This window comes from Balearica regulorum, chromosome 4 (assembly GCF_011004875.1).
Source record: "Balearica regulorum gibbericeps isolate bBalReg1 chromosome 4, bBalReg1.pri, whole genome shotgun sequence".
In the NCBI taxonomy this organism is placed as follows: domain Eukaryota; kingdom Metazoa; phylum Chordata; class Aves; order Gruiformes; family Gruidae; genus Balearica; species Balearica regulorum.
Genome location: NC_046187.1, coordinates 76,339,981 through 76,363,964, shown reverse-complemented (window position 1 = coordinate 76,363,964; position 23,984 = coordinate 76,339,981). Strand labels below are relative to the sequence as shown.

At 42.0% G+C, this 23,984-nt stretch overlaps 1 protein-coding gene across 1 annotated transcript in view; it reads left to right on the top strand.

Annotated features, from left to right (window-relative positions):
- Positions 1-2,289: 2,289 nt before the first annotated feature.
- EIF2AK3 (eukaryotic translation initiation factor 2 alpha kinase 3) overlaps positions 2,290-23,984 on the top strand; it is a 45,323-nt gene continuing 23,628 nt past the window's right edge. Inside the window, exons 1-2 of the mRNA XM_075752780.1 lie at positions 2,290-2,676; positions 9,847-9,976. Of these exons, the coding sequence (XP_075608895.1) occupies positions 2,414-2,676; positions 9,847-9,976 (393 nt within the window). The 5' untranslated portion in view covers positions 2,290-2,413. The remainder of the gene's footprint in view (positions 2,677-9,846; positions 9,977-23,984) is intronic.

Here is a 23,984-nt window from a genome sequence, read left to right as displayed (position 1 = left end):
CCATTACTAGATGGGCATGATTAAAATGTCAATAATGATGCAGAAGTGTTCATTGAACATTTATGATCCATGTTTGTAAAGAAGAAGGAAGATATGTGGGTGGATTACTCAACAGCGATGTGATAAATTTAAGTCCATTAGTAACCAATGAAGCTGTTGTCTAGCTGTTGTCTAGAGATAACTGTGGCCCAGTAGCTCTGAAACAGCTGGCTTGTCTGTTGATGTTCATCTTTAGTAAACCTTGATATACTAGGGCAACTCCAGAAAACTCAAAAAGTGCCAGGTTGGTATCTGTCTTCAGAAAGGACAGTGTATGATATGCAGTAAATGTAGATGTAAGAACAGTTCCTCACTAAATACCAAAAAAAGTTGGTATGTGACTCAGATTAAAGAATTAGTAGTGCCAGTCAGCGGTCTAATACAAATCTTATTTCATGCTTCAAGAAGACAACAAGTAATTCAATTTCCTCTGAAAGGTGTAATAAACTCTTTAAAGGATGTTTATTTAGAACTGCACAGTATTTTAATGAAAAAACAGGGTAATAATGCATCAGTTAAGCGTATATTAAACACCGGACACATAGATTTTTTTATTTTTTTTTAAACTGGTTATAAATCATTACTGAATAAAGCTACTTCTAATGGGATGTGTCCAGGATCATGTGTGATGTACTACACATGTAAGTAATCAATATTTTCATTAGTCATTTGGAAGTAAATACAAAATCACTCCTAATTCAATTTGCAGATGCCATCCACATGATGGGTGGTACGATCAGGATGACAAGGACTGTTGTTCAAAACATGATAAACTGGGTCAGGATAAAGGGACTGCCTCGTACGACAGTCAAATGCAAAGCCACGTATCTCTAGTATGTACATGTACACAGAGGAAGAAAAGCATCGTGCTGCGTGCTAATGCCCTAGTCAGCCTTTGCCCCTGTGCAAAGGGGAAGCACACCTAGGGATATACCAGAGCCTTTTCTACCCCTGGATAAACACAGCACCCTGATCTCCGTGTTCTGAAATTCAGTGCTGAAAATAAATGGAAAAGGGGAGGGACAAAAAACTCTAATTTAAGGACTGGAGGAGAGGCCTTACAACGAGAATTAAAGTTTGTAACTAATTTGTTTTGTTACAATGATAAAGGTGTGGCTTCATAAACTGCACACGTACTTCTACCGGGATGAATATTGACATAAAAAGGCTCGTGGTAGCAGCCCAAGTGATGGAAGATCCATCGCAGACCATTGGCAGGCAGCTGGTGTGGGCAACAGCCAGCCTCGGCCATAGAACTGAAGGAGCAGCCCCTCCTGCTCCCCGAGCAGAGGTAATTGTAACTGCTGGAAGGGGCAAAAAATGCCCCCTGAAGGGTGCAGGGGTGTTACCTGCCTGATAAAGGAAATCAAAGTCTTTGAATACATGGAGGAAACATGAGTTGAATGTACCACAGATGGCTTCTGAGGCTGTTTGGCCAGCACACTGGGGCAGCCGTTCTTGGGCCTATCAGCCACCATGTTGTCACATGCATACCCACCCTCCTCTGCTGGAGCTGGGGCAGCCGTTAACGGGGGAACGAGCTCCTCAGGGGAGCGGCTGACCCCACTGTGCCTTTTCCTGAAGGGCACAGGGCACTCAGCAGGAGAGGGTGCCTGAGGAGACCGCCGGTGAGGCGGGGGATGGCCGCTACGGGCACCTCAGCGGAGCCTACACGTGCTGGTGTGGGTACGGTTGCACACAGGCGTACCCTCACCTCAGCCCGCCGTTCCATCAGAGCGCCCTTCCCGCCCGACGAGCCCATTCCGCCCCGGGGGGGAGGGCACTTTACCCGTGTACTTCCCCCCCCCCCCGTCCCCCCGTCCCGTGCGCACGGTGGTACGCGCCGCTGGCCCCGCCCTGCCGACACGGAGGAACAGCCACGTCTCCAGCCCGGCGGAGGGCCGGCTGGGAAGGGGCGGGGCCACGCCGCCCGGTGCTCCAGTCAGCAGCACGTGTGGCGAGCAGGATCCGCCAATCCCAGAGCAGGTCGGTGAATCATGCGCTTTCAATTGGTCGAGGAAGCAGTGGAGGGAGGGGAGAGAGCGGCGTGACTCCAATTGGTCCGGCGGCTCTGTTGACAAACACGGCTCCTTCCCGCCCTCGTCGCCGGTCGCGCCAATCAAGAGGAAGCGGCGGGCGGAGTGGCGTGAAGCCGATCCAATGGTCTCCCTCTCCGCCGCGAAGGGGCGGGCGGTGCTGTCAGGGGCGGCTGCGCGCGGAGTGCCGGTACGTGGCGAGCGGGCGGGGTGGGGCGGGGCGCCGCGGGGAGGGCTGCGGCGCGCGGCGGGCGCCCATTCTGTGGCGGCGGCGTTGGCAGCGGCGGCAGCGTTCATGTCCTAACGGCCGGTGGCGGCGGGCGAGGCGGGGCCCCTCCATGCGGGGGCCGCGGTACCGCAGCGCTCTGGCCGCCTTCACGTTACTGGTGTTGTTAGGAGCGGCGGCGGGCGGCCCGGAGCCGCCGCCGGGCGATGCCTCGGCTGTGGAGGCCGCTTTCGGGTTGGGGGCGGCCGCCGCTCCAGCCGCTCTGCCGGCCGGTTCCGCTGACGTGACGGTGGAGGACGATGAGGCCGGTGTGGCCCCCGCGGCGCCCGGCGAGCAGGAGCCTGAGGAGAGCGGAGAGGCCCGGACCGGCGGCAGGTGGGCGGGGGGCGGTCGGTGGTTGGGGTGAGGGTCAGGACCTGGGGCTGCTGAGGGGGGTCAGTGCCCGGAGGTGCCGGGGAGGGGGTTAGCGCCCGGTTTGGGGGTGCTTGGCGGGGGCCGGTGCCCGGGGCGGGGGTCAGTGCCTCGGGTGAGAGGGGGGGCAGCGCCCAGGGTCGGCGGCTGGGGGTGCGGGGAGAGGGCGGTGGGCGGGAAAGGAGCTGCGCGGTGCCGGGGGTCGTGCGGGAGTGGGCTCGGGGAGAGGGGGGGAGCGCTGCAGGGGAACAGCGCCTGGGGGGTCAGTAGTTTGGGGAGAGCGGGGAAGGGAGGCGGGAGAGTTGGGCTGCGGGTTGTTATTAGAGGGGCCGGGGCGCTGGGAAGGGGGTGCGTGGAGAAACAAGCTAGTGCGTGGGGGTGAAGTGTAGGGACACGCAGGGAAGTACGTGAAGGCGGGAGGAGAGGCCAAGGGGTGGAAGAGATGAGTCCCGCGATGGGGCTGGAAGGAGCGCGGCAGTGATGGATGGGCTGTGGCGGTAAGGAAAGGGTACTTCGGGACCTAACCATCGCTGAGGGTGTTTCAGGACTTCACCATTGCCGAGATACTCCTTCTTTTTGTGGTGGTTAGTAAGAAGAAGGGGTGTCTTAATTCTTAGACAAACAAGCTGCCGGATGTCATGCTATGTGACGTCTGACCTGTCTACTTACCCTGGCAACACCAAGTCTCGGTCCTTTCCTTGACTTGTTACCGGGTGTCAGTGCTGAAGGAGACGCAAAAGCCCTGCATCTGTACTATAAGCTCCTTCCAACACCTGCAACTCGTAGTTGTTCATCGTATCCCCTTCTGTCATCTTTTCTCTTTCTTTTAAAGAAAACGCAGTTCTCCTGTTAATTGTCTGTTAGACGCAGGCAGTGCTGTATGCTTGAAGGGAAGCCAAACATGCAAGACAAATTGCTGAACAAGTTTCAGAATATAACAAGGGGAAATAAAATACTTAATAAGCGTGTGTGGTAAGAAGCTCTGGCAAAAAGAAGATTTTAATGAATGACTCAAGTGCAGAAATGTTACTGAGCTGTTTCCAGTCTGTTTCTGAATTGGCTGAGAAAGATGAGGTGATAAGCCGCAGCCAGAGTTTAAAGGAAGAAGAGCATGACTAAATGCCTACTATATTTGACAACCCGTTCGAAAACTGAAAAGCCCAAAGCTTTTTCTTAGTATACGCGAGCATTCACTTCGAGCACGAAACTGGCTGATAACTTGGTTCCTGATTTCTTTGAGGAAAATCTATTCACTTATTAGCAACGGGATCATTCTTTTGTGTGCCAGGTCATCAAAATCTGACGTAGTTTATGACAATTTTACTGTATTCCATTTTTAATAAGACCTTCATTTATTTAGCCCTGAAAGTATTTAAAAAGGAATTTTCTGTTTGACTACTAGAGCTAAGTAAAAGGCACTAAAGATGTTGACTTTAGTAATGTAAGCCTGAGATTAAATGTAGCTGTTCTCTAATTGATTAGTGCATAGGAATAGATTTGCTGTCATCAAATAAAAATAGAATTACTGCCTGCCCATAGTATTTGTCTGCATTTCTTTATTTTTTTAATCTATATTTGTGAGATCTTTACTCACCTCAGCTAATTGTTCTTCAGCAATAAAATATCAATTCAAGATAACAGGTTAGTATAATCTTAAAAAAAAAACCAAAACCCAACCCTCAACCAAAATCCAAATCCCAATTGTTTTTGCTTTAGGCAAATGAATGTAATCGTCTTGGTTTTGAGGATTTTTTTAATTTTCTAGAAGAAAGTGTGAGGGTTAGTGAATTACCATGCTTTTTACATACAAACATGCAGGTTTTGAAATTGGAATAGCTGTTTAGAGTTCAATTTTGACAAACAGATGTCTTTGCAATATCCCAAATGGCTTTTGAGGGTATTGGGATGTTGGGTTTTTTTAAACTGAAACAGGAATAGTGGTAAATGTCATACCAAAATAAGTTCTGCTTTGTTTTTCTAACAAAAACAACTTATTTGAATAAATACAATACAAGGTTTTTGCATAGTGAAAGGGTGTGGATGAGCTAAATAAGTGTTCCTCCTCTATCCTGTTTACATGTTCTCTTGCAATCTTAGCCCCTTATTTTTTTCCTGTTGGTAGGTAAATCAGATAGCTTCATTTCTGTGAAGTAGAACAGAGCTGTGCTCAGGCCACCTGATCTCAGAAAATGGGCTGTGTTCATGATGGGACATTAACAATGGTTTTAAGAGCCTGGACTGGGCTTTTGTCAATGTATCTGGAAGTTTGTAGTAGATATTTTGCATAGTTTCAAGGAGGAACATTATAACTGCACTTCAATAATAAGATTATGTCTATGAGCAAAAGAGGATAGGAAATGGTAAGAAAACATTTTCATTTAACCATAGAGGCTGTTTGTAGATGGTTAGGGTGGGGGAAGTATGTCCAGATGTGTTTTCATATTCACAAAGTGCAAATAAAATCTGACTCTATACTATAAACTTAGTCTCTGCCAGCTGCTGTGACTACAGATATCTTCATGTGTGCTATGTTTTGCTGGCTGCTTGCTTTAGTCCTTCTGCTGGCCATCTGTAAGGGCCCAGAAGGGATTTTCTTCTCCATCACTTCGTTCGTAATACGTTCTGGAGCAGCAGCACGAGGCAAGGTGAAGTATGTGTCTTCATCGTTTTACTGATGTTTGTTTTTCAGGTGCCTGGTTGATGGATCTTGGGTTTTAAGTAACTGCCTAGTTTGGAGTGATTCCTTTCTGTATTTCTTTTGTTTTGGTCTAGGCTTGTAGTGACTATTGCAATTCTGGTTTTGTGTTGGTGGGGGTTTTTTCCCTTCTCTGGTATGTGCGTGATGTGATTCACTCTCTAGTACAGTCCGTGATTTACTTTCAACAAATGTCTTGCCGTTTCAGGAATTTGCAGCCTTGATGCTCTTTGTCTCTATCCTCCTTGCTTCCTTGGCATTATAGTTGTCACTTTTGACCTTTTTACCTTTGAAGTTGGGTAATGTTTTGTGTGGGATGGTATGCAGAATTGAGGTCTAGTTTGGTAGTGTTCTTAGAAAACCTGTCTGTTGTTGGAAGCTGGCTTCTTTGGTCAAGGTAGTCCTTAAGCTTTACCCCAGTCAGGAGGTGGTGTTGATAAAGCTGGGGATAAGGTATCGTTTTGCAGAGAACAACAGAGTTTTTCAGGCTTACTCAAAATAGAAGCTAATGCAGTGTGGTGGTTTACCCTCGGCTGGATGCCAAGTGTCCACCAAGCTGCTCTATCGCTCCCCTATCAGCAGGGAGGGGAGAAAATAAGATGGAAAAACAACCCCAAACTTGTGGGTCAAGATAAAGGCAGTTTAATGTAGCTAAAGCTGCATGCGGAAGCAAAGCAAAAAGCAAAAGATTATTCTCTACTTCCCATCAGCAGGTGATGTCCGGCCACTTCCTGGGAAGTAAGGCTTCAGTATGCGTACTCCTTACTCCAGAAGACAAACTTTGTAAAAAAAAAAAACAAACCCAAACCAAAAAAAAACAAAACAAAAAAACCCTAACAAATGCCCCTGCCCTGTTCCTCCCCCTATCTCTCAGTTTCTTATTGCTGAGCAGACGTCATATGGTATGGAATATCCCTTTGGTCAGTTTGGGTCAGCTGTCCTGGCTGTGTCCCCTCCGAGATCTTGCCCACCCCCAGCCTGCTGCTGAGGGGAAAAAGAAGTGTTGGAGAGACAGCCTTGATGTGTGCTGGCACTGCTCAGTAGTAGCCAAAACACTGGTGCGTTATCAACACCTTCCTTGCTAGCTACTAATACACAGCACAGCACCATGAGGGCTGCTGTGGGGAGAATTAACTCCATCTCAGCCAGACCCAATACATGCAGGAATTCCTTTTCCTTGCAACTTGTCGATTAGGTGTCCCCAAGATGCATCCAGAATATCGCTATTTCAGTTTAATGTAGTGGAGTTGCAGGTACAGTCCTAACTTCTTCAGCCAGTGAAGGCTTGCAAAGCAATGGCTGCAAGGACAGCTCTTTATTCTTGAATCATGGTTATGTTCTATTGGTGCTTGTAAGAATTTGCTGTAAGAATTGAGCACAATACACTACAATAAACTTATGATAGCACAGTGGGGTGACAAAAAGTAAGTTGGCTGCTTGTTTTTAAGCTCTGAAATAATTTCTTGAAGCAGTTGCCTAAGTTGCTTTTACCAGAATGTGGTAATCTAGTGCTTGATTGGCTACCTGAAAGATGGGAAGATCTCTTGTCACCACTTCATACTCTCAGTATGCAAAGATGCAAGCAGTGGAATCTCACAGAGTAAGGGGAGAAACTTGAGAAAAGGAAAATCTGATCGTGAGAAAGTGTAACACCAGCATGGGTCTGGAGCACATGCAGACAAATTGCAGATCTTATACCATTAGAATTCAAGTGACAGGATTTTAACTCACTGGAGTTGGTCAGAGATGGGGAGAACAGGTGTTAAGAGTTTAATTTACAGAAAAATAGAGTAACGAAGGATTTTATTACAAGAGAAAGGATTTTTAGCAGGTTTTTTCCTAACACAGGATTATTGTTGAAGAGCAAGATGAAGATGGGAAAAACATAACTGTTTAGTTCAAAATGAGTCACTCTAAAAAAGCAGAGAGAAATGCATGCTTTTTTTGCACCTAGTTCCAGTTCTAAAGGAAGATTTAGGTATAGCTGAGCTGGTCCTGTCCTGTGTCTCATCAAAGTGTTTGCTCAATAGGTGGAGTTTGTGAAACAAAGTCCATGATAGAGCTGGTGGCCAAGGGGACTAATAGAGAGTACCGCTGCACCCAAGAGAAGTGAGGCTTTTTAGAGTATGTAGTAGCAGTTGTTTAAATGAGTTTCTCAAAGTGTGTGCTATTGGTACAAAGGTTCCCTCTGAAGGCATGATTTTTTTTCCATCCTTTCCTAATCAGCTAAACTTAAAGCATAAGAGCAGTTACACCACGGTTTGGATGACCAGAGGTCGTGATGCAGGTACAGATTCCAAACCTGCAGTCTTGGGTGGCGAGGCTTGAATAATAAAACTCTTGGGGAAGGTTGAGGTTTGCATCTGGTGGGGAAAGATGATATGGAAAGGTAAGATACAAAGACATAAAACATTTGTTACTTGAGGGAGAAGTCGAACGGGAAGAGTTAGATAAAGGAAAACAATGGGAGTAGATGGGAAGGAAACATTTCACAGTGCAATTTTTAGGATTTTTCTTCTCTACAGTGTTACTGCCAAAATTCCCTCCATTCTAGCTCCACTGCTACCTTTTTTTTATAACCTAGTTGTCAGCTGGATCAACATAAAATTTAAATGGATCCACTTGGAATAATATTTTTATGCAATGCTAGAGGGCTTCAGATAAATTATTTTACGATAAAGAAAGCAGATTCTCTTAAATGTGTGTCCAGGGCCTTTAGTGTGTGAACACTTGTTTATGGTGCTTGAGAATAAATAGTCTCCTGCAATCCAGTTTATGATTAACCTGGTCTTGTTTTGTGTACGGTTGGAATAATGATATGTACTCAGCTTATAAAAACCCATGTATTCTGCTGTTCAAATATTTGCATAATTGGTGTTTTTCTAACAGTTTTTTAAAACTAAGCTTTTGGAGGAATGTGATGCTTGGCCACCTTCAGAAGTAGGAGCTGCTACATTATTTTTGGTACAAGTTAAAGATATATTTAATTTTCTGTTTATTAAAAATATAGTGCTATAGTACGATATAAGGTCCGATAAAATGTGTGGGTTACTTTCACATGTAAAACTGCAATGTTTTACATGACCTTTGTTATAGGTGATGTAATAAGCCGCTCTACTTGAACATGATCCTTTTTTAAGATCATGATTTAAGTTTTTCCTTCTTCAAAGAAAAACGATAGCCTGCATCATTTCCTCTCTAAACTTCAGCTTGCTACACTGGTAACTGTGAATACATTTGACTTCAGTTCTGCACAGTAATTTAGTCTTTCTTATTTTTTCAAGTCATGATTCATATACATGTCTACGTGTGCATTACATCCCCCTGCCCTTTCACCCCTACCCAAAACCAGTTAATCTGCCCATCAGGTTTATTTGCACAGTTCCTTATTCTCACTGAAATCAATGTCTGTAAAGGTCTTTCTGGGTCACTAGATCCAGCCCCCCTCGGTGCAAGCAGTCTGTAAAGTGATGGAGCTCTACTCCCACAGCCTTTGAAGGTTGCTGAGCCTGCTGCAAGCCCAAACTGCCAGCACATCCCAGCTTTTTCAGGTCACACTGAAACAATCTTGAAAGGGAAAAAAAAGCCCTTCAAAAATGCCTTGTCAGTGTTTTGTCTCTGTGTTGTTTAGGTTTTTTGTTTTGGTTTTGGTTGTTTTGTTTTTTTTTTTTAATTTTAATGCTTGAATTCTAGCCCAATCAGAAATGCTTATTCCAATTGTACTGCTGTGTAAGAAACAAGATTAAAATTGATGAGCTTCAGGCACTGTAGAAATCAACAGCTAGCCTGCCATTACCATGTATCCCCAGACAGAGAGGCTACTTAGAGCCTGAGCTGCATAAGGCACTTTGCTCACTTTGTTGTCTGCAGATATTGGAGGTTGCTTCTAGTGTCCTGTGTCCCCCTTAGGTGAGACTTGTTTTATTTCAAGACTTGTCAAATCTCCAGGATTTTGGTATTTCATCCAGAGGTGTTGAAAACTTAGTTGCGACTTACTATTTCTTAGGTACTGGTTTGCTGGGTTAATAGTTTCAGGTTTAGGTTGCTTTGAAAGGATGTATTAAAGATCAGTGTGGAAGGGTCTGGAAAAAATAGGATCTATACTGCTTGTATAAATATCTCAAAAGAAGATGATCTCATTCAGTGTAGTAGTGGTAACACCTGCATATGGGAGCAAAAAGTCAGCTCTCTTCCCCTGAAACTGAACTCTGCAAGTGTCTTACAGCAGCATGTAAATTAGTTCATGACATTCAGCCAGATATTTCAGCTTTTCTACTCTCTTGTTGGTCTAGGTAGAGCTACTGAGTTAAATTGGTGTTTTGCAGGATATATAGACTTAATTTCAAAGTTGGAGTTGCACTATTATTAAATATAGAAAGCAGCTAATAGATAAACTCCATACTGCTGTAGTTTTGACTGTGAATGCTTCCAACTTGCAGATCTCTAGTAATTATCAGCACTTTGGATGGACGAATTGCTGCACTGGATCCAGAAAACAGTGGGAAAAAACAGTGGGATCTGGATGTGGGATCAGGTTCTCTTGTGTCATCCAGCCTCAGTAAACCAGAGGTAAGGCTTAATCTTTTTCCTGACTAAATCTTTAAAAACAGAATTTTCTGCAATAAAATGAATGCAACTTCCTCCATATTTGATAGACGTTAAATAATGCAGCAAACTTAGTATGGATAAAGTTTGGTAGCTATTCTCAAACTTTTTTTTGAGTGCTTACATCATGTTGCCATTTCAAACTAGAGTGTGTCAGCATTTTAGTCTTACAATTGATGTATGTGATAACTATCAAACCAGATGATGTAACTGAGTTTGGGAATTGTGTGTAATTGCTGGTTGAAAACAAGTTACTTGTAATTTGAAGCAAATGAAAGGATCATCTGCTTTGTATTACTAGAGTATGTTTTGGCAAGTACTGGCTTTTTTTCCCACCTCAAGAAAAGCAAAAGTCCTTGTGACTTAATAAATGAACAAAGATTTTTTTTTTTTTAATACTAGATAAGCAGGCTTCCTATGAAATAGAATGTGTTAACAATGAAATAGAGTGCTGAAGGTCACTCTGAAGTACTGAGCGGTAAAGGGTTGTATCACTTCTTGCTGATGAACTGTGAGAAGGAAATCTAAAGAGTTACATTTCTTCTTTGGTGCTTTTTCTACCATCAGTTTGGAAAAACTTAGGCTACAAATTAGAAGGAAGTTTCTAGGCTTTTTTTTTTTTTCTGCACTGAAGAAATGAGATCCACAAGTCATTCTCCCAGAATTCGGAGGAATCAGTATACCAACTAAGAGGTAGTTTGTGGTGGTGACAAAGTGCATGGTCCGTCACTGTCGTGGATGGTTGGATTTGACGACCAGTCCTATATTGTGCTTTTGCATGATGAGCATTGGAGAATGAAAGTTGAATTCAAGGGTATTCAGACTGTAGAGCTTCTTGATTGTGGTTCTTTGTTGCTGTCTGTTTACACAACCTCTGTTTCAGTATAAAGAAGTCTAAGGAAAGATTTGGTCTGTTGCTGTGGTAGTATAAGTATGAGAGCTGGCAATAAGTATCTCAGATTGCAAAAGTACTGTGATTGTTAACTTGTGTTCCTTTGTTTCTGAGAGAGAATTTTATTTATGGATGCAACTTTCTGAGACTTGTTTAGATACATTTTTGTGTTTAAGAAAAAACACTGTAGGAAAGAAGAACTTTCCCTCAAAAAATATGTTCTAGAGCAGAATTGAAAAGAATACAAAAACTGTAAAGAGCTCTGTAAAAAGAAAGGTGTCAGTCATAAACTGTGGTCCTTCATAAAAGTTTAAATACTTAAAATATTGGTCTGTTATCTGTTGCTGCAAATAGTTTCTGAGGACCACAGTGAAAATAGAACCACTGGTTATAAAACACACATACAAAATCTGTGCAATCTAAGCTTCATTTTTCACTACAAATTAAGACATTAGTCCAGGTTTTTAAAGATGTTGAGAATGCAAGCATTTAATACTATATAGATTTTGTCACTCAACTGGTCTGTTCAGAGTTTTGATCTTTTTCCAGTGTGGTATGACTGTAGAAACTAAATGTTAGACAACAAAAATTGTAGTTTGTTCACGCAATATTTAACTCCCTTTTGTGGCTACAAGTTAGTAGGTTGTGGGAGTCATAAAAAAATACACTTTTACAGATTGTTTATTATACATATATAGAAGTTTTCAGATGGGCTTTCAAATTGTTTCATTTCTACAACTGTGGCCAAAGATACTGATGGATTTTGGCAGATAAGATGCAGAGCCTATGAGAGAACTAATTTTGGAAGTAAAACTTCATTCTGGCCTTTTAGAAATTGTTAAGTGTTATGAATACAGGCCTTTTTAGATTTAGTGTCATGTAAACAAATGCTGTTAAGATAAGACAGAATTTAACAATAAACAAAAGTGATGAATACTCCAAATAACCTACACTTAAACATTTAAATGTTCATTTTAAATAAGTAAATATTTAAATGTTTAATCTCCTGCCAGTATCAGCTGAAAGACTTCATGCAATGAATCTAGACACTACTTGAATGAGTAATTTGCTTCATTAAAATTGTTGGGACAATTCTGTTTTGGGTCAAAATATTAAATTCATTAAAGCCTCAGAGTCTATTATCTCCCCACTCTCCAGTATTTCCTCTCTGATTGGGCATGTGGCATGTTAAATTTTACTTTCAAACTAACTATTGAGAGTTTTCCTTCCTCTTCCAACATTTTTGAGGTAAAAAAAAGGTCTCTGTGCTTGCAACAACAATATTGTCTTCATCATAAAACAGTATCATTATGTGAGGTGTTAACCTACATCATCTTGCATGAAGTGGCAGATAAGAAATTCTTTTTGCATTTCACTTGCAGTGTTAAAGATTTGTGTTCTTTCAGAGTGAGGAAAGTGTGCTGCTATGTCTTACTTGTTTTGACGAAGTTTTTTTTAAACTATCTTGGGTGAAAGTGCAGTGAACTGTAGTTCCAGGTAATGGTACGAAAGCATTAGTTTAATTTCCGTGTGCCTTTTAAGAAAATACATTAGATCTTCAAACTTTCAGTGTTTAATAGGACTGTGGCAACTTCCTTTGCCTAACTATAAAATGTCAACTTAGCTGTCTGGAGCTCATGTGTTAATTAGGAAAGTGAGGTAGTAAAATTTCAAATGTTCCAGCAGCTCTGTCAAACACTTCAGATATTGAAACTACTGCTTAAGACACTGACAAGTGAGATGTTCATCATTTGTCATGTGAACAGATCAATTAGAAAGGAAAGGCTGCTGAACTACTAATTGCATGTCTGGGTAACTAAAACAGTAAAATTAATTTCGTGTCTCTAAGCTACAATATAAACAGTCATGGTCAGGTATGACTGCATTTCAGTCTTGTGAATAAGAATTTAAAAACTTTATTTCCCTATCCATTGTGTTAAAATGAAAAGCCCTTCTCTATACAAGCTGTATGTTTACAACTCCAAGATTTCTTGTTACTTGCACATAAAGATTGCTTGCTGAAGTTCAGGGTTAAGTCATTCAATCTCATTTTTTCTAAAAGGAAGCTTACTGTTAATGAAAACACTTTAATTTACTCTTTGAAATTTAGCTTTGTAATGAATACATTGTCTGTACTTAGACAAAGGGAATACTTTTGGAAGAATCAGCCTGTTAAAATGATGATGCTTAATCGTGGTGAAAATAGAGAACTATTTCTCAAGCAGTGGAAATGGTTCATAGCACATCGTTATGAGACTGTTGTCATTTACTAACGAGGGTGACTTGTCCTTTTACCTGCATAGCTTTATACTAAATTGCTTAATGGGCTTCTGTCTCTTTTATGAGTATCTATTTATATGAAAGAAAGGAGAGTGTGAACTTGCCTGTATATTAAAGTGACTGGCCAGTAATGGCTCGCATGACTGATGGGACAGGGGGACGCTGGAGAAGAGATGGAGGCAGAAAAAAGCCTCCGGTGGGATGGATAAATGGTAGAGATACTCCTGTGAAAAAACTAGTAGTTGATGTTTGAGAAAGGGGAAAATTAGTGGGATACTTGATGGTGATGATGTGAGAGTAACAGCTTGAAAATACATTTGTGACAGTGACATGATTTTTCTCTGTGCTGTCAGGAATGCTACAGGGAGTTCAAATCCAGTCGTAGTAGTTTCAGTGCTCTAGGCAGGGGCTACACTGGGATGTACTCGATAAAAGTAAACTGCATTGGGTCATCGTTTGGCTGTTACAGACTAATCCCTAAGTAAGCATCTTATTTCCTTATTTGAGAGATTGGGGATCATGGGACAAAATGAGTTTCAGTTCACAAGGCTGACATTTATAACAGTCATAGTAAACATACCACTGTATCCTGGAAAAATGAAATAACTGGGTTATGTCCTGTCACAAAATCTGTCAACATCCTTATCCCTCTAAAGGCTCTCAGAATCTTTGAATTGCATTGTATATATATTAAATTCTTGCCATTTTTTCTTGTGATAGCCACGTAAAATAAACTTTTCTACAAACTTAGACATCTGAGTGATCTTTTTTTTTTTTTTTGGACACAAATGCCATACTTTTGTGGAATAGCCCAGTATTATATTTTTCCCTCCAGAGAAATGTGGAGATGCAAGGAAGTTTTATCCCGAGGTCAGCTGCAAACTAATTGCATCGTAGGCGAAGTGAACCCATAGATATCTTTAGCAGATTGTTCCTTTTTTGCCCTTTTGGGGAGGACTGATGCTTACAGCTGTGAGTTGGGAAAGGATTTTGAAATCTCCAAACCTCCACTAGTGACGGGATTTAATGTACAGTATAAATGTATCTTTTTTTCTTTCTTTTCTTTCCTCTTTTTTCTTCCCTTTATCAGCATCATAAACAGTTTCAAATTTTCAGTGCATTGATTCCCCAGAAAAAAATACTAATTTCTGCTATGGAGGCACCTGGGAATCACTTTAAGGTACTGGCTGCCTGCACTTTCCTGCACATTGGATAAGGCAAACTCTGTACCCAGTCAAGCCAGAGAAGAGCCAAAAGCTGTCCTGGGTTGCTTTGGGAACACGGGACGAAATGCAGTTATTCTCATCCTTGGGCCTCTTACACTTTGGTGCAGAAGAAATTGCAAAACTTGCACTGAAGCAGATCAGGGCAAGACAAGAGGTCAAAATGCCCTCTGAGGGGCTTGAATTGGGATTTCTGGATTCTTTTATGTGCCCTTTCAGAGGTCAGGGGAGGGTAAATAATTTAATAGTCTCTTGTGCCATCAGTTTTAGGAAAGTCACACTTGCCACTTAGGGCTCTGCAGCAGCATTTTATTAGCCTGAATAAAAATGAGGTTTTTGTTTGGTCCATGGCTTTTGACTTTAGTTATTTTTCAGTTAAGTCGCTGCCTGTAAATATCATCCAAGGAAAAGCTGAGATACGTTTGTTTTGAGCTTGGGTGGGGAATGCTTAAGGCTGTCAAACTTGTTCGAAAACTTTCACTTAAAAGGTTATTATAGCAGCTGCTGAATACAGTGCTGAATATTATGAATTTCTATTAAACCTGTATAAATCTGTTCTGACTCTGCTAACAGTCACTGAACGAAACAAAAGGAGATTCATTTCAAACTACACAAACATGCTAGGAAAATGGCTTTCTCTCTGTATTCTGCTTAAAAATGAATGGCTCTGACTAGTTCACTACTGTTAATCTTCACTTTTTTAATGCATTTGTGCATCTTAAAACGTCTGGCATGGGACACATCAGTAACAGAAGCAATCTTTCCTGCTTAGCACTTGGAAGAGTCTTTCTGCTTGCAGGAGCAAATGCTGTGCAGTGGGGTCAGACTTCCACATACAAAGAATAACAAGTTGGTTCTCTTAAGCCTTTGAGTGTGCGCAAAACTTTCTAAACCAAAGTTTTACTCAACAAAGTGAAGAATAAAATTTAAAAAATTTGTATTAATACTGTAAAATTACTTTCTAGCTGTAATACGTTGTGACCAGATGTAAAGCCCCAAATTGCCACTCTCTTCAAGCAGGCAAAGTGTAAATCAATGGACTTGTTATTGAGGTGACTAATCTGGGGGAAACTGATTTCCTTGTGGGTAAAGTGGTATAATTTTAGCTGTCTGGAAGAGTATTCTAGTAGAGTTCCTTGTGTCCTGTAGCTGATCATTATTTCTGTGTACTATTGAGACAGATGTAGGACGACCAGGTGCTTTGATAGCTGGCGGTATTCCTGTAGAGGAAGACCAGGGCATATACCGTTCTCCATCATACAGATTTTTCTATAATAGAAATGGAATTAAAATGTACTAAATGCACATGTGCTAAATCCCCACACCTACAAGATGTGGGGATTGATAACGATTTTGTCGAAGGCTAGAGGTGACCAGTTTAAAACTGAGAGTAGTGTGTACTAAGAGATCCTGTGACAGGTTATGAGCTGCCACAACTCGATTCCTCTGCAGGGGAAGGAAATGTGATCCTGTGCTGCCTGTGGGTAGAGAGAGAGAGAGATATTAGTGTCTTAAATGGTCCTGGAAAAGCTCATAATGAATAAGAAGTGAGTGTCCAGAATTGTACTTCAAAGGAAGATAAATTCTAATTGCAATTGAGGCAAAGAAGGCTTATTAGGGCTATCGAGGGGAATGGAGTCTGTGTTTTGCAAGAAGAGAATAGATGTGACTGCTCTTTAACTACATAGATGTATTATGATTCCTGATGGAACAAGTGGTTCTTTTCATTTCTGTTGCTAGAAACGTGCACAGTGTGCATGGCTGTAAAGAGGTGACAAGCTGGGGAAGCTTGCTGGAGAGATCTGTGGATTTCTGAGTACAGATCCTTGCTGCTTTCTTGGTGAAACTAAAAAAATATAATTTATAATTCTCCTGAAAATAAACTTCTAATAACGCTTAGTGGAGAAGTCGTCATTGGCAAAAGACTAATTGTTTTAAAATACGTGGATAGCTGGAAGTTGTGCTTTTCTAGGAAACGCAACCAAACTTTTTAATATGAAGTGGTAAATATGTGGAGGAGGGGAATTGCTGATGGGCACCTGAGCTGAGTTAGTAGTTAGTATGATGTATCATCATGATTTTTGTCCAGGTGACAAGTAGGGCTATTGCTTAGACAAACGGTCTTATGTATTTATTGAAATTTCACGTCTTCAGAGACAGTTATCTTTGTTGAATGTCTAGCAGAATTTAAAAAACAAAAAACTTCCTATAACTGCAGCTTGGTGGCTTTCTTGGTGGCTGTCACTTGATGTAGTTAGCACTGATAAAGCTCTGATAAAGTGCTGACGTGTGTCCTCTTACTCGTGCTGTAAGATGTTTGAGGGGATGACAGCTTCTGTTAGGAGACATGTGGAAAGCTACAGAACAAGATCTTGTGGCTTGTGTGATGTCAGAGCTCTCAACCCCAGTCCTCACAAGTGATGCTCTGCCTTGAATAAAGCCAGGAAAGTTTTTCAGAGTCACTCTGGGCTAACGTTTATCACTAACTTTCATCTGTCACGCTCACAGACGTGGTCAAAATGCATCACTGCAAATCTTGGAAAGGATGTTTACCATCAGCTTGCTGTCTCTGTTAGTTATCTTTATAGTAGCTTGTAATTTAATTACATACGGTACACTGCATGTTTTGTATTGGCTGTTGAGCAGTTCTAGTGTTTACAGATGTTAAGTGGATCAACTCTAGTAATGCTTAGACAAATACCTGTTTCAGCACAGGGAATGGATAACTGAGATATTTGTAGTTCAGCTGCCAAAAACACAACAAAGTGACTTACTCTGCCCTAAAGCCTTTTTGAACTTTCAGCCTGTAGTTTTATCAGTAAAAGAAAGTGCCTATTTCACGTGCTAAGCCTTTTAGACATTTTAGCAAATCATTCCTCTCTGGCAGCGCAGCTGCTGACATCTCATTTCCGAATTTCTTCTGGACTTTGTCCTCCATAGGCAGGTAACTATTAATCTCTGTCAGAGTCACTGCATATTTTGTGCTCTCTACTTTCTTTGCATCCTTGACAGAGGAGGCTGTGCATTTGCCATGTTCTGTTCTTCTCCTGTACTGGGCTCTCCTTTCCCACAGGAGTTGCCCTGTGACTTAATTTTTCAAGACACACGGACTCTGTGTCCTTACCTGAAAAAACAACGTGGCCAGACCGGAGGAAGAAACACACAAAGGCAGATCAGCTTAAATCCTGGACCCCCAAAGTGACATGGGGAGAGCTGGCAAGAGCAGAAGCCCATCTCTGAAGAGAAGCATTTTGTTTAGCTCCCAGGTGGTGCTATAGGAGCCCAGGTAGCCTGCAAAAGAGGTTGGGGTGGGGGGCACGGAGGTGGAGTGAAAACATGGTATTAAAACGTCCCAATACTGGAACAATACCATTTTTGACACGATGGCTAATGAGCTTCTGTATAGGGCCTGTTTCTGTAGAGGAAGGGTTTTGGGTAATTTTTATTTTCTTCACTGATCTTCTCCCTTATGTGCTATTAGCTTTAAGGAGCTCGGTGATGGGCTCAGTAGCAGCAGCAGCACTGATTTGTCTCAGAAAGGACTACTCTTAAGTTCCAGAAGACTGCTGCAGTCTTTTATTAATAAAACTTGCCATGTTAAAGAGGGGGATGGAATAATGTCAAAATAAAGTCTTTCTTAAAGTACTGTGCATGGTTTTTTTTATTATTAAGGAGAACAGTTTTTAAAAGTCTGTTACCATGGCAGCAGAGCAGGCTGGCATCTCTGTAGTCAAAACCCCAGTTCTTGTTTGACTATGATTAAAGTAACGGCGGTATTTTAGTTTGTTAATTTTCAGAAGAAGGGTCTGTTTGATTGCACAGCAAACAGTATTGGGGACCTGATCTCTTTTGAAGCTGGGGCAGTCTAGTTAACGTGCTGCGGTTCCTCTGTTTCCTTGCATGGCTGCTCAAGGGAGAGCAGAGGACAGAGTAGGACTAATTCTTTTAATGGCAAACTCAAGCTGAACAGGATACTGTGCCCCTGATGCTGAAATATAATTCTCAAGCTACTGTGCTACTGTCATCTGTTGCTTTTTACACTGTTTGTGTAAAAGACAGTTTTGTCAGGACCCTGGTAGCTCGCACCCGACCAGATTTTAAGATCTGAAGTGTAGAATCATGACAGAGATACCAACTATAGTTGCTTATTAAAGCTGTCGAAAGGACATTGCAGGTGTTGCTTTGAGGAGAGAGAAAAAAAAGTTTTCAAATGAGTTCTCTAGTACTCATCCAGGCACAGGATTACAGCATCACTTCCTGCGCTTATCATGCACAAAACACAGGGCCATGAAAATTACGTTTATGGCTTGGGCCCTCTTCTCTAATAAAATAGAAACTACCAGCTCATGGAGTAAGGGGGACAGTGGAAGGAGAAGACAGACTGTAATAGATAGAAACTTCTGCCATCCGGATCTTAACGTGGGCAGGAGCAGGGGACCAGGTTTGGTCATTTGACAGATCCTGTGAACTGTTTGTGAGCAAGCCGTACAGCCTGATGGTAAAACCATCCTGAGGTTTGAGAAACATCTACGCTCAGGGTTGCTGTGCCGAGCTGGTGTGCCTTGTTGGTGTGTCACCCCAGCTGAGATGAAACCTATTTCCATGGCTTCTCTGCTGTGCTGCTCTGGCACAGGCTGGCTCTTACCTCTTCAGAGGAGGAAGGCCACAAATCCTGCCTCCATAAACTGCTCCATAAAATACTGATTCATCAGCTGTCCAAGTGCAGCCTTTCTCATGGTCCTGAAGATGGTCTGGGCACATAACGGAAGCAGGAGGTAATCAGGAACAGGTACGCAGTTTGTAAACAAGTGTAGTGTTGAGATCAGAAGTAATAGCATTCAGAAGGAGGAAAGTTTTTTTTTCTAGACAAAACAACCACCTGTCTGTTCGTATTTCCTGCTTCAGCTTCCTCATTGCCCTTGAACATGTCTCAAAGTCATTTTGCTGATGTAAATCATGGCCTCCCCTTTGCAGTCAATTTTCTTCTTCCTGGGCTGGTTAAATAGCTGGTGTGCTCTGAAGAATACTTAGCTCTCTTACCAGTGCTTTAGGCAGTGGAATAGCTTAACTTTACAGCTTTTGTTTTTCGTAAGATTGTACTAGTGCCTGAGTCTTTCTTCTCTTCTTAGGGAAGTGGTGGTGTTGTGGGCCTTGCACAAAGTTTGAAGAAAAATACCTCCTTAGACTCTAGCTGGCCCCTTCATTCCAGTCTACTCCTGCTTGATTAGGTTTTGCCTGTTAGTAATAGTGTGCTCTCACCCTTGTAGTACCCCTGCTTCAGGATTTCTGCAGGTAGGTGAAAGGAAAACAGATAAATCAACTTCCTGAAATCCAGGCTGAAGAGGAGAAATAACCTCTTATATTGGAAGGAAGTCATAAACCAGTGCATCTGTGCAGATACCTCCCTGTGTGCATACCAAAAAAGAGCAGATAAATGGGTTCCAGACCAACTAAGACCTTGCCCTACGTGAGTGTATATATATCTCACCTGAAAAATCTGTTAACGTTTATAGTTGGGATACCTGAATTACTGTATGCCTATGATATTTTTTAAAAAATGTGGAACATACTATGATTGCTTTCTCTTTCCCAGATTTGTTTGTGCAGATTCTTGTTTATACCCTTTAGAGTGCAGCTGCCATATGTGGCTTTTAATATGTTGCCTAGATTAATTTTAAAGGGGCTTAAAGGAGAGAGTTCTCACTGAGAAGTAGCTTTCTTAAGAACATGCCTGATGTTGGCTTTGATCCTGTTTGTTACAGCGATCCTATTGTAGAGATAATCATAGAGGAAAAAAAATTGGTACTTTTATCATTTAAGATCATATAGGTTAGTCTTAGTTAATTAGTAACTGGAATGAAGCTCTCACAGTTTATCCTAAGAGTAAGGCTTGAAAACCACAAGCTGAAGTGTTAGAAAAATATAAAGACATAACACTTCCTATTCTAAGGAAAATATTTTACCTGTGCTTAGTTATTTCCTTGGAGTTATTAGAAAGTCCAGCCCATCTGCAAAGGATAATATTGACTATTTTGGCACCAGACTTGTCTCAGATGTGCCTGCACGTGAGCAGGCTTGATTTTTCCTTCTTATGATAAAGAGTGTTAAGCATGGGAAATGAATGTCACACTTACTGTTAAACAGCTCATGGAAGCTTTAGTACTTCAGCTTGTTTTGATCTCTGTTTACACGATTTTTTTTTACTTCTTTTTTTTTTTTCCCCCCTCCACTGCTGTAAATCAGCAGCTTTCTTCCTGCACCGATCAGCCTGCCGTGGAACCTCGCGTGCTGTGCCCTCCTTTCCAGTAAAGAGTCTAGACAGCAAATTCCCTGGTAGCGTATGCCATTTCGGATCGTTATGCCTTTTTGCTTTTTTGTGAAGGCTTTTTAGAAACTGCATTACCTCACCCGTCGGCCTGGAGATTGAGCAGCCAGCGCTGCTGATAGGGCTGCGGCACCCCGTGCCGAGCCAATGGAGAACTTCAGCTTCAAACTCTTAATGAGCAAAAGAGCAGCGTTCTCATTTAGGGCTCAGTAGTTAATGTGGGGGGGGTTTTTAAGTGTTACTTCTGAAAGACAAGCCACTTAACAATTATGTGCCATATTGCTGACCAGTGAAGCTGAACAAATAGCTATTTACATTGACAGATCAGAGGAATGTGTAAGTGCATCGTGGTAACCTACATTTTCTGTGCCAAGAGATTTGCAGCTGACTGCCTGGGTGACTCACTCCTTGGATTAGGAGATGAGGTAATGCTTTTGAGATACAGGGTGATGTCATTCCTTTACCTGAGCTGCATGCCGATGCTAGTTGCTAGTACTTTCAAGGAAAGTCCCTTTGCTGCTTCTGATGTACTAAAGAATGAGCTGCATAACTGATAGGAGTTGTTATTATTAATGTCCTGCTGAAGCCTCTGGCTAAACCACTCTTTTAAAAAATGTCAGCACAAGTGGCCATAAATGCCTTTTGTTACGTGTATATGTGGGCACCTGCAAGTATGCACATTTGCATACCTGCCCCATTCTTCAAATAAATCTGTTTCAGTAAAAGACCACCTTTGTGGTAATCGGGTACAGTCCCTTGTCAGCACCGTGTCATGTAATCCCATTTATACATAGATTCATCTTAAAAGAAGGTGATTTCTTTTTTTCCTCTCTATTTTATTTCTGTTGTGAAATACCACGTTTGTGATGGTTAGTAACTGAAATGTCTAGCTTGCACCTACGGTCAGTTTAACCCCATCTGCTCGTACTCGGGCATTGTCCTTCAGTGCAATATCTCTTTCCACTGCCTGTGCTCACTTTCCCGATGCGTTCACCAACAGCAGTTGTGTCTTTTCTCAGCCTTTCTTTCCCAATGTCATGCAGGACGTGCTGCTCCCGTAGGTGCCCTCAAGGTTGGGAGCACAGGCAGGTGATCAGCAGAGCTGACCGAAACAGTCTCCTCTGTCCTCCGCAGCTTATGGAGACTGAGGTTTTAACAAATGAGCAGGCAGTGCCCTACTGTCGGGGAATTTTTGAAGGCATACAAGCCATGACCTGATTTGACCTATATCTTGGGAGTATACAAGCGCGTGTTGCTGAGTGAGCTTCATGCGTACTGGGAATTTGGGTGTGCGGTTCCCAGAAATGGCCAACGTTTTGCCTCTTGTTTGCTAGTGGAAAATCTCCTACTCAGGCCCTGGAGCAAGAGCTTCAGGTCAAGGGAAACGCTGAAGGTGATGTGTGTCGCGCTGTCCCTGGAGCTCGCGGAGTTACCCACCGAGAGTCTCCCTTGCTCAGCAGCAATTCCTGGCCAGTTTGCAGCACTGCCTCCTCTCTTCACAAACCGATGGGATGGCCTGCAGCCCTTGCAGTACGCCACATTACAAAGCCATTGCGGTTGTGGCTTCCAGCAAGTGTTATCTGAAAGTCTGAACTTGAAAGTGGCTGTCTGGCTGCCACTGGCACGTGTCTAGTTTGACCACGCTATGTGAATTTAGCTGACTGATGGCCAGTAGGATTTATTCAGGATCCAATTTGAAGTCAGTTAATGGCTGGGTTTGCCAGGCTTGGGCTCGTGTGCTGAAACAGTGGTACAGGAGCTGGTTTGGCTTTTGTATATTTGGAAAGCTTCTTACAAAAGCACCTTTGCTGTTCGTCCTTACTTATATGTGGAATATCTCATACTGGTGGAGGTGAGTATGGGCCTCCAAACTACTTGCAGATATCTGGACCACATGCAGGAAGAAACCTTACAGAGGATTTATTGATGTAGTAACAGCTGAACAGGCTAAAAGTTGTCATCAAAATTAATAAGCATTTCTGAGAGAATATATTATAAAAACATTTTATGATATTACTCTTCTGTCCTGAATGTTTCAACAAGATACTCCAACATGGTTACAGCTGTAACTTTGGCACTGGCATCTTTTGTTTTTAAAAAGGTATTTTCCAAAATCTGCATGCCTTTGTTCCTTTAGATCACAAGGCTGCTCTTGAATATGAATGTTTATGTAAACCTTGTTTGCTTTGTGTTTCCATTGATCAGGTGATTTCTACAAATGACCCCTCCCCACACAAATTTTTGCTTTTCTGTTGGTTTATTTTTGTAAACGTGTGTGTATTTCTCCTCCCCGATGGTAGGCTATAGTGCAACATCTCTTGTGCATCACCGATCTCATGTAATGTCTCTTCCAGGATATTTGGCCTTTTTTGCCATAATGTGAATAAATATCTGGGAGGGAAAGAACATACCTCATTTTGCTTTGTAAAGAACTTCACAGCTACTCTCAGGGGTTTATTTTTATCATCTCTTCAATTACACATTGTGCTCCTGAGAGGAGTTTTTATTTTAATTGTCAGTCATCATGAGGCTTTTCAAAGCCAGAAAGCATCGATGTTGGATTCTTTAGGGATCTTAAATGCAGTCACCACCATTGTCAGGTAACTCACCTGAATTTTCTCTTTGAATGAGATGTGTCAAACAGTGTAAGAAGAGGTATTAGTTATTACAAGATCTGTCTTTCCCTTTCTGTTCAGGTGAATCCCAACTTTGCTTAATGCTGTTTGCTCGCCTGTGACCCAGTTAAGAGAAGTAAAAAGTCTCATGTTAGAGAGAATTTTAATCTTGCAGATTCTCACGATGGTTCTAGGAATAATAACCAGAAACCTTCTGGATCTTCTGTATGGCTTTGTAATAAAGATCTGCGCCTTGGAGTCTGAGCAGGAATATCTTGTTTGAAATGACTAATATACATGTACCAGAAGTAGTCTTTAAATCCTAATGTGTGAAGTATCTGAATTTAATCTAATTATGTTGTAGGATACTGCCCAAATGGACAGAGGTTCTGAAAAAACATTAAAATCTTCCATATTAATCCTCAAAAGCTAAGATTATGTGGATTACAGTTTCTCACTGTTCTTGGTGGGCACAGCCACTGTGGCTCCACGGTATTAGTTATGGTCTATCATGCTGATAATGAGTTTCTTAATAAGTCCCTTAGTACTCATTGACAATGACTCATACTTCCGAACTAGGATCTCCTTGAAAATCTCAGTGTAATGGATGAAACGCCGTATCCTGGTGAAGATTTTT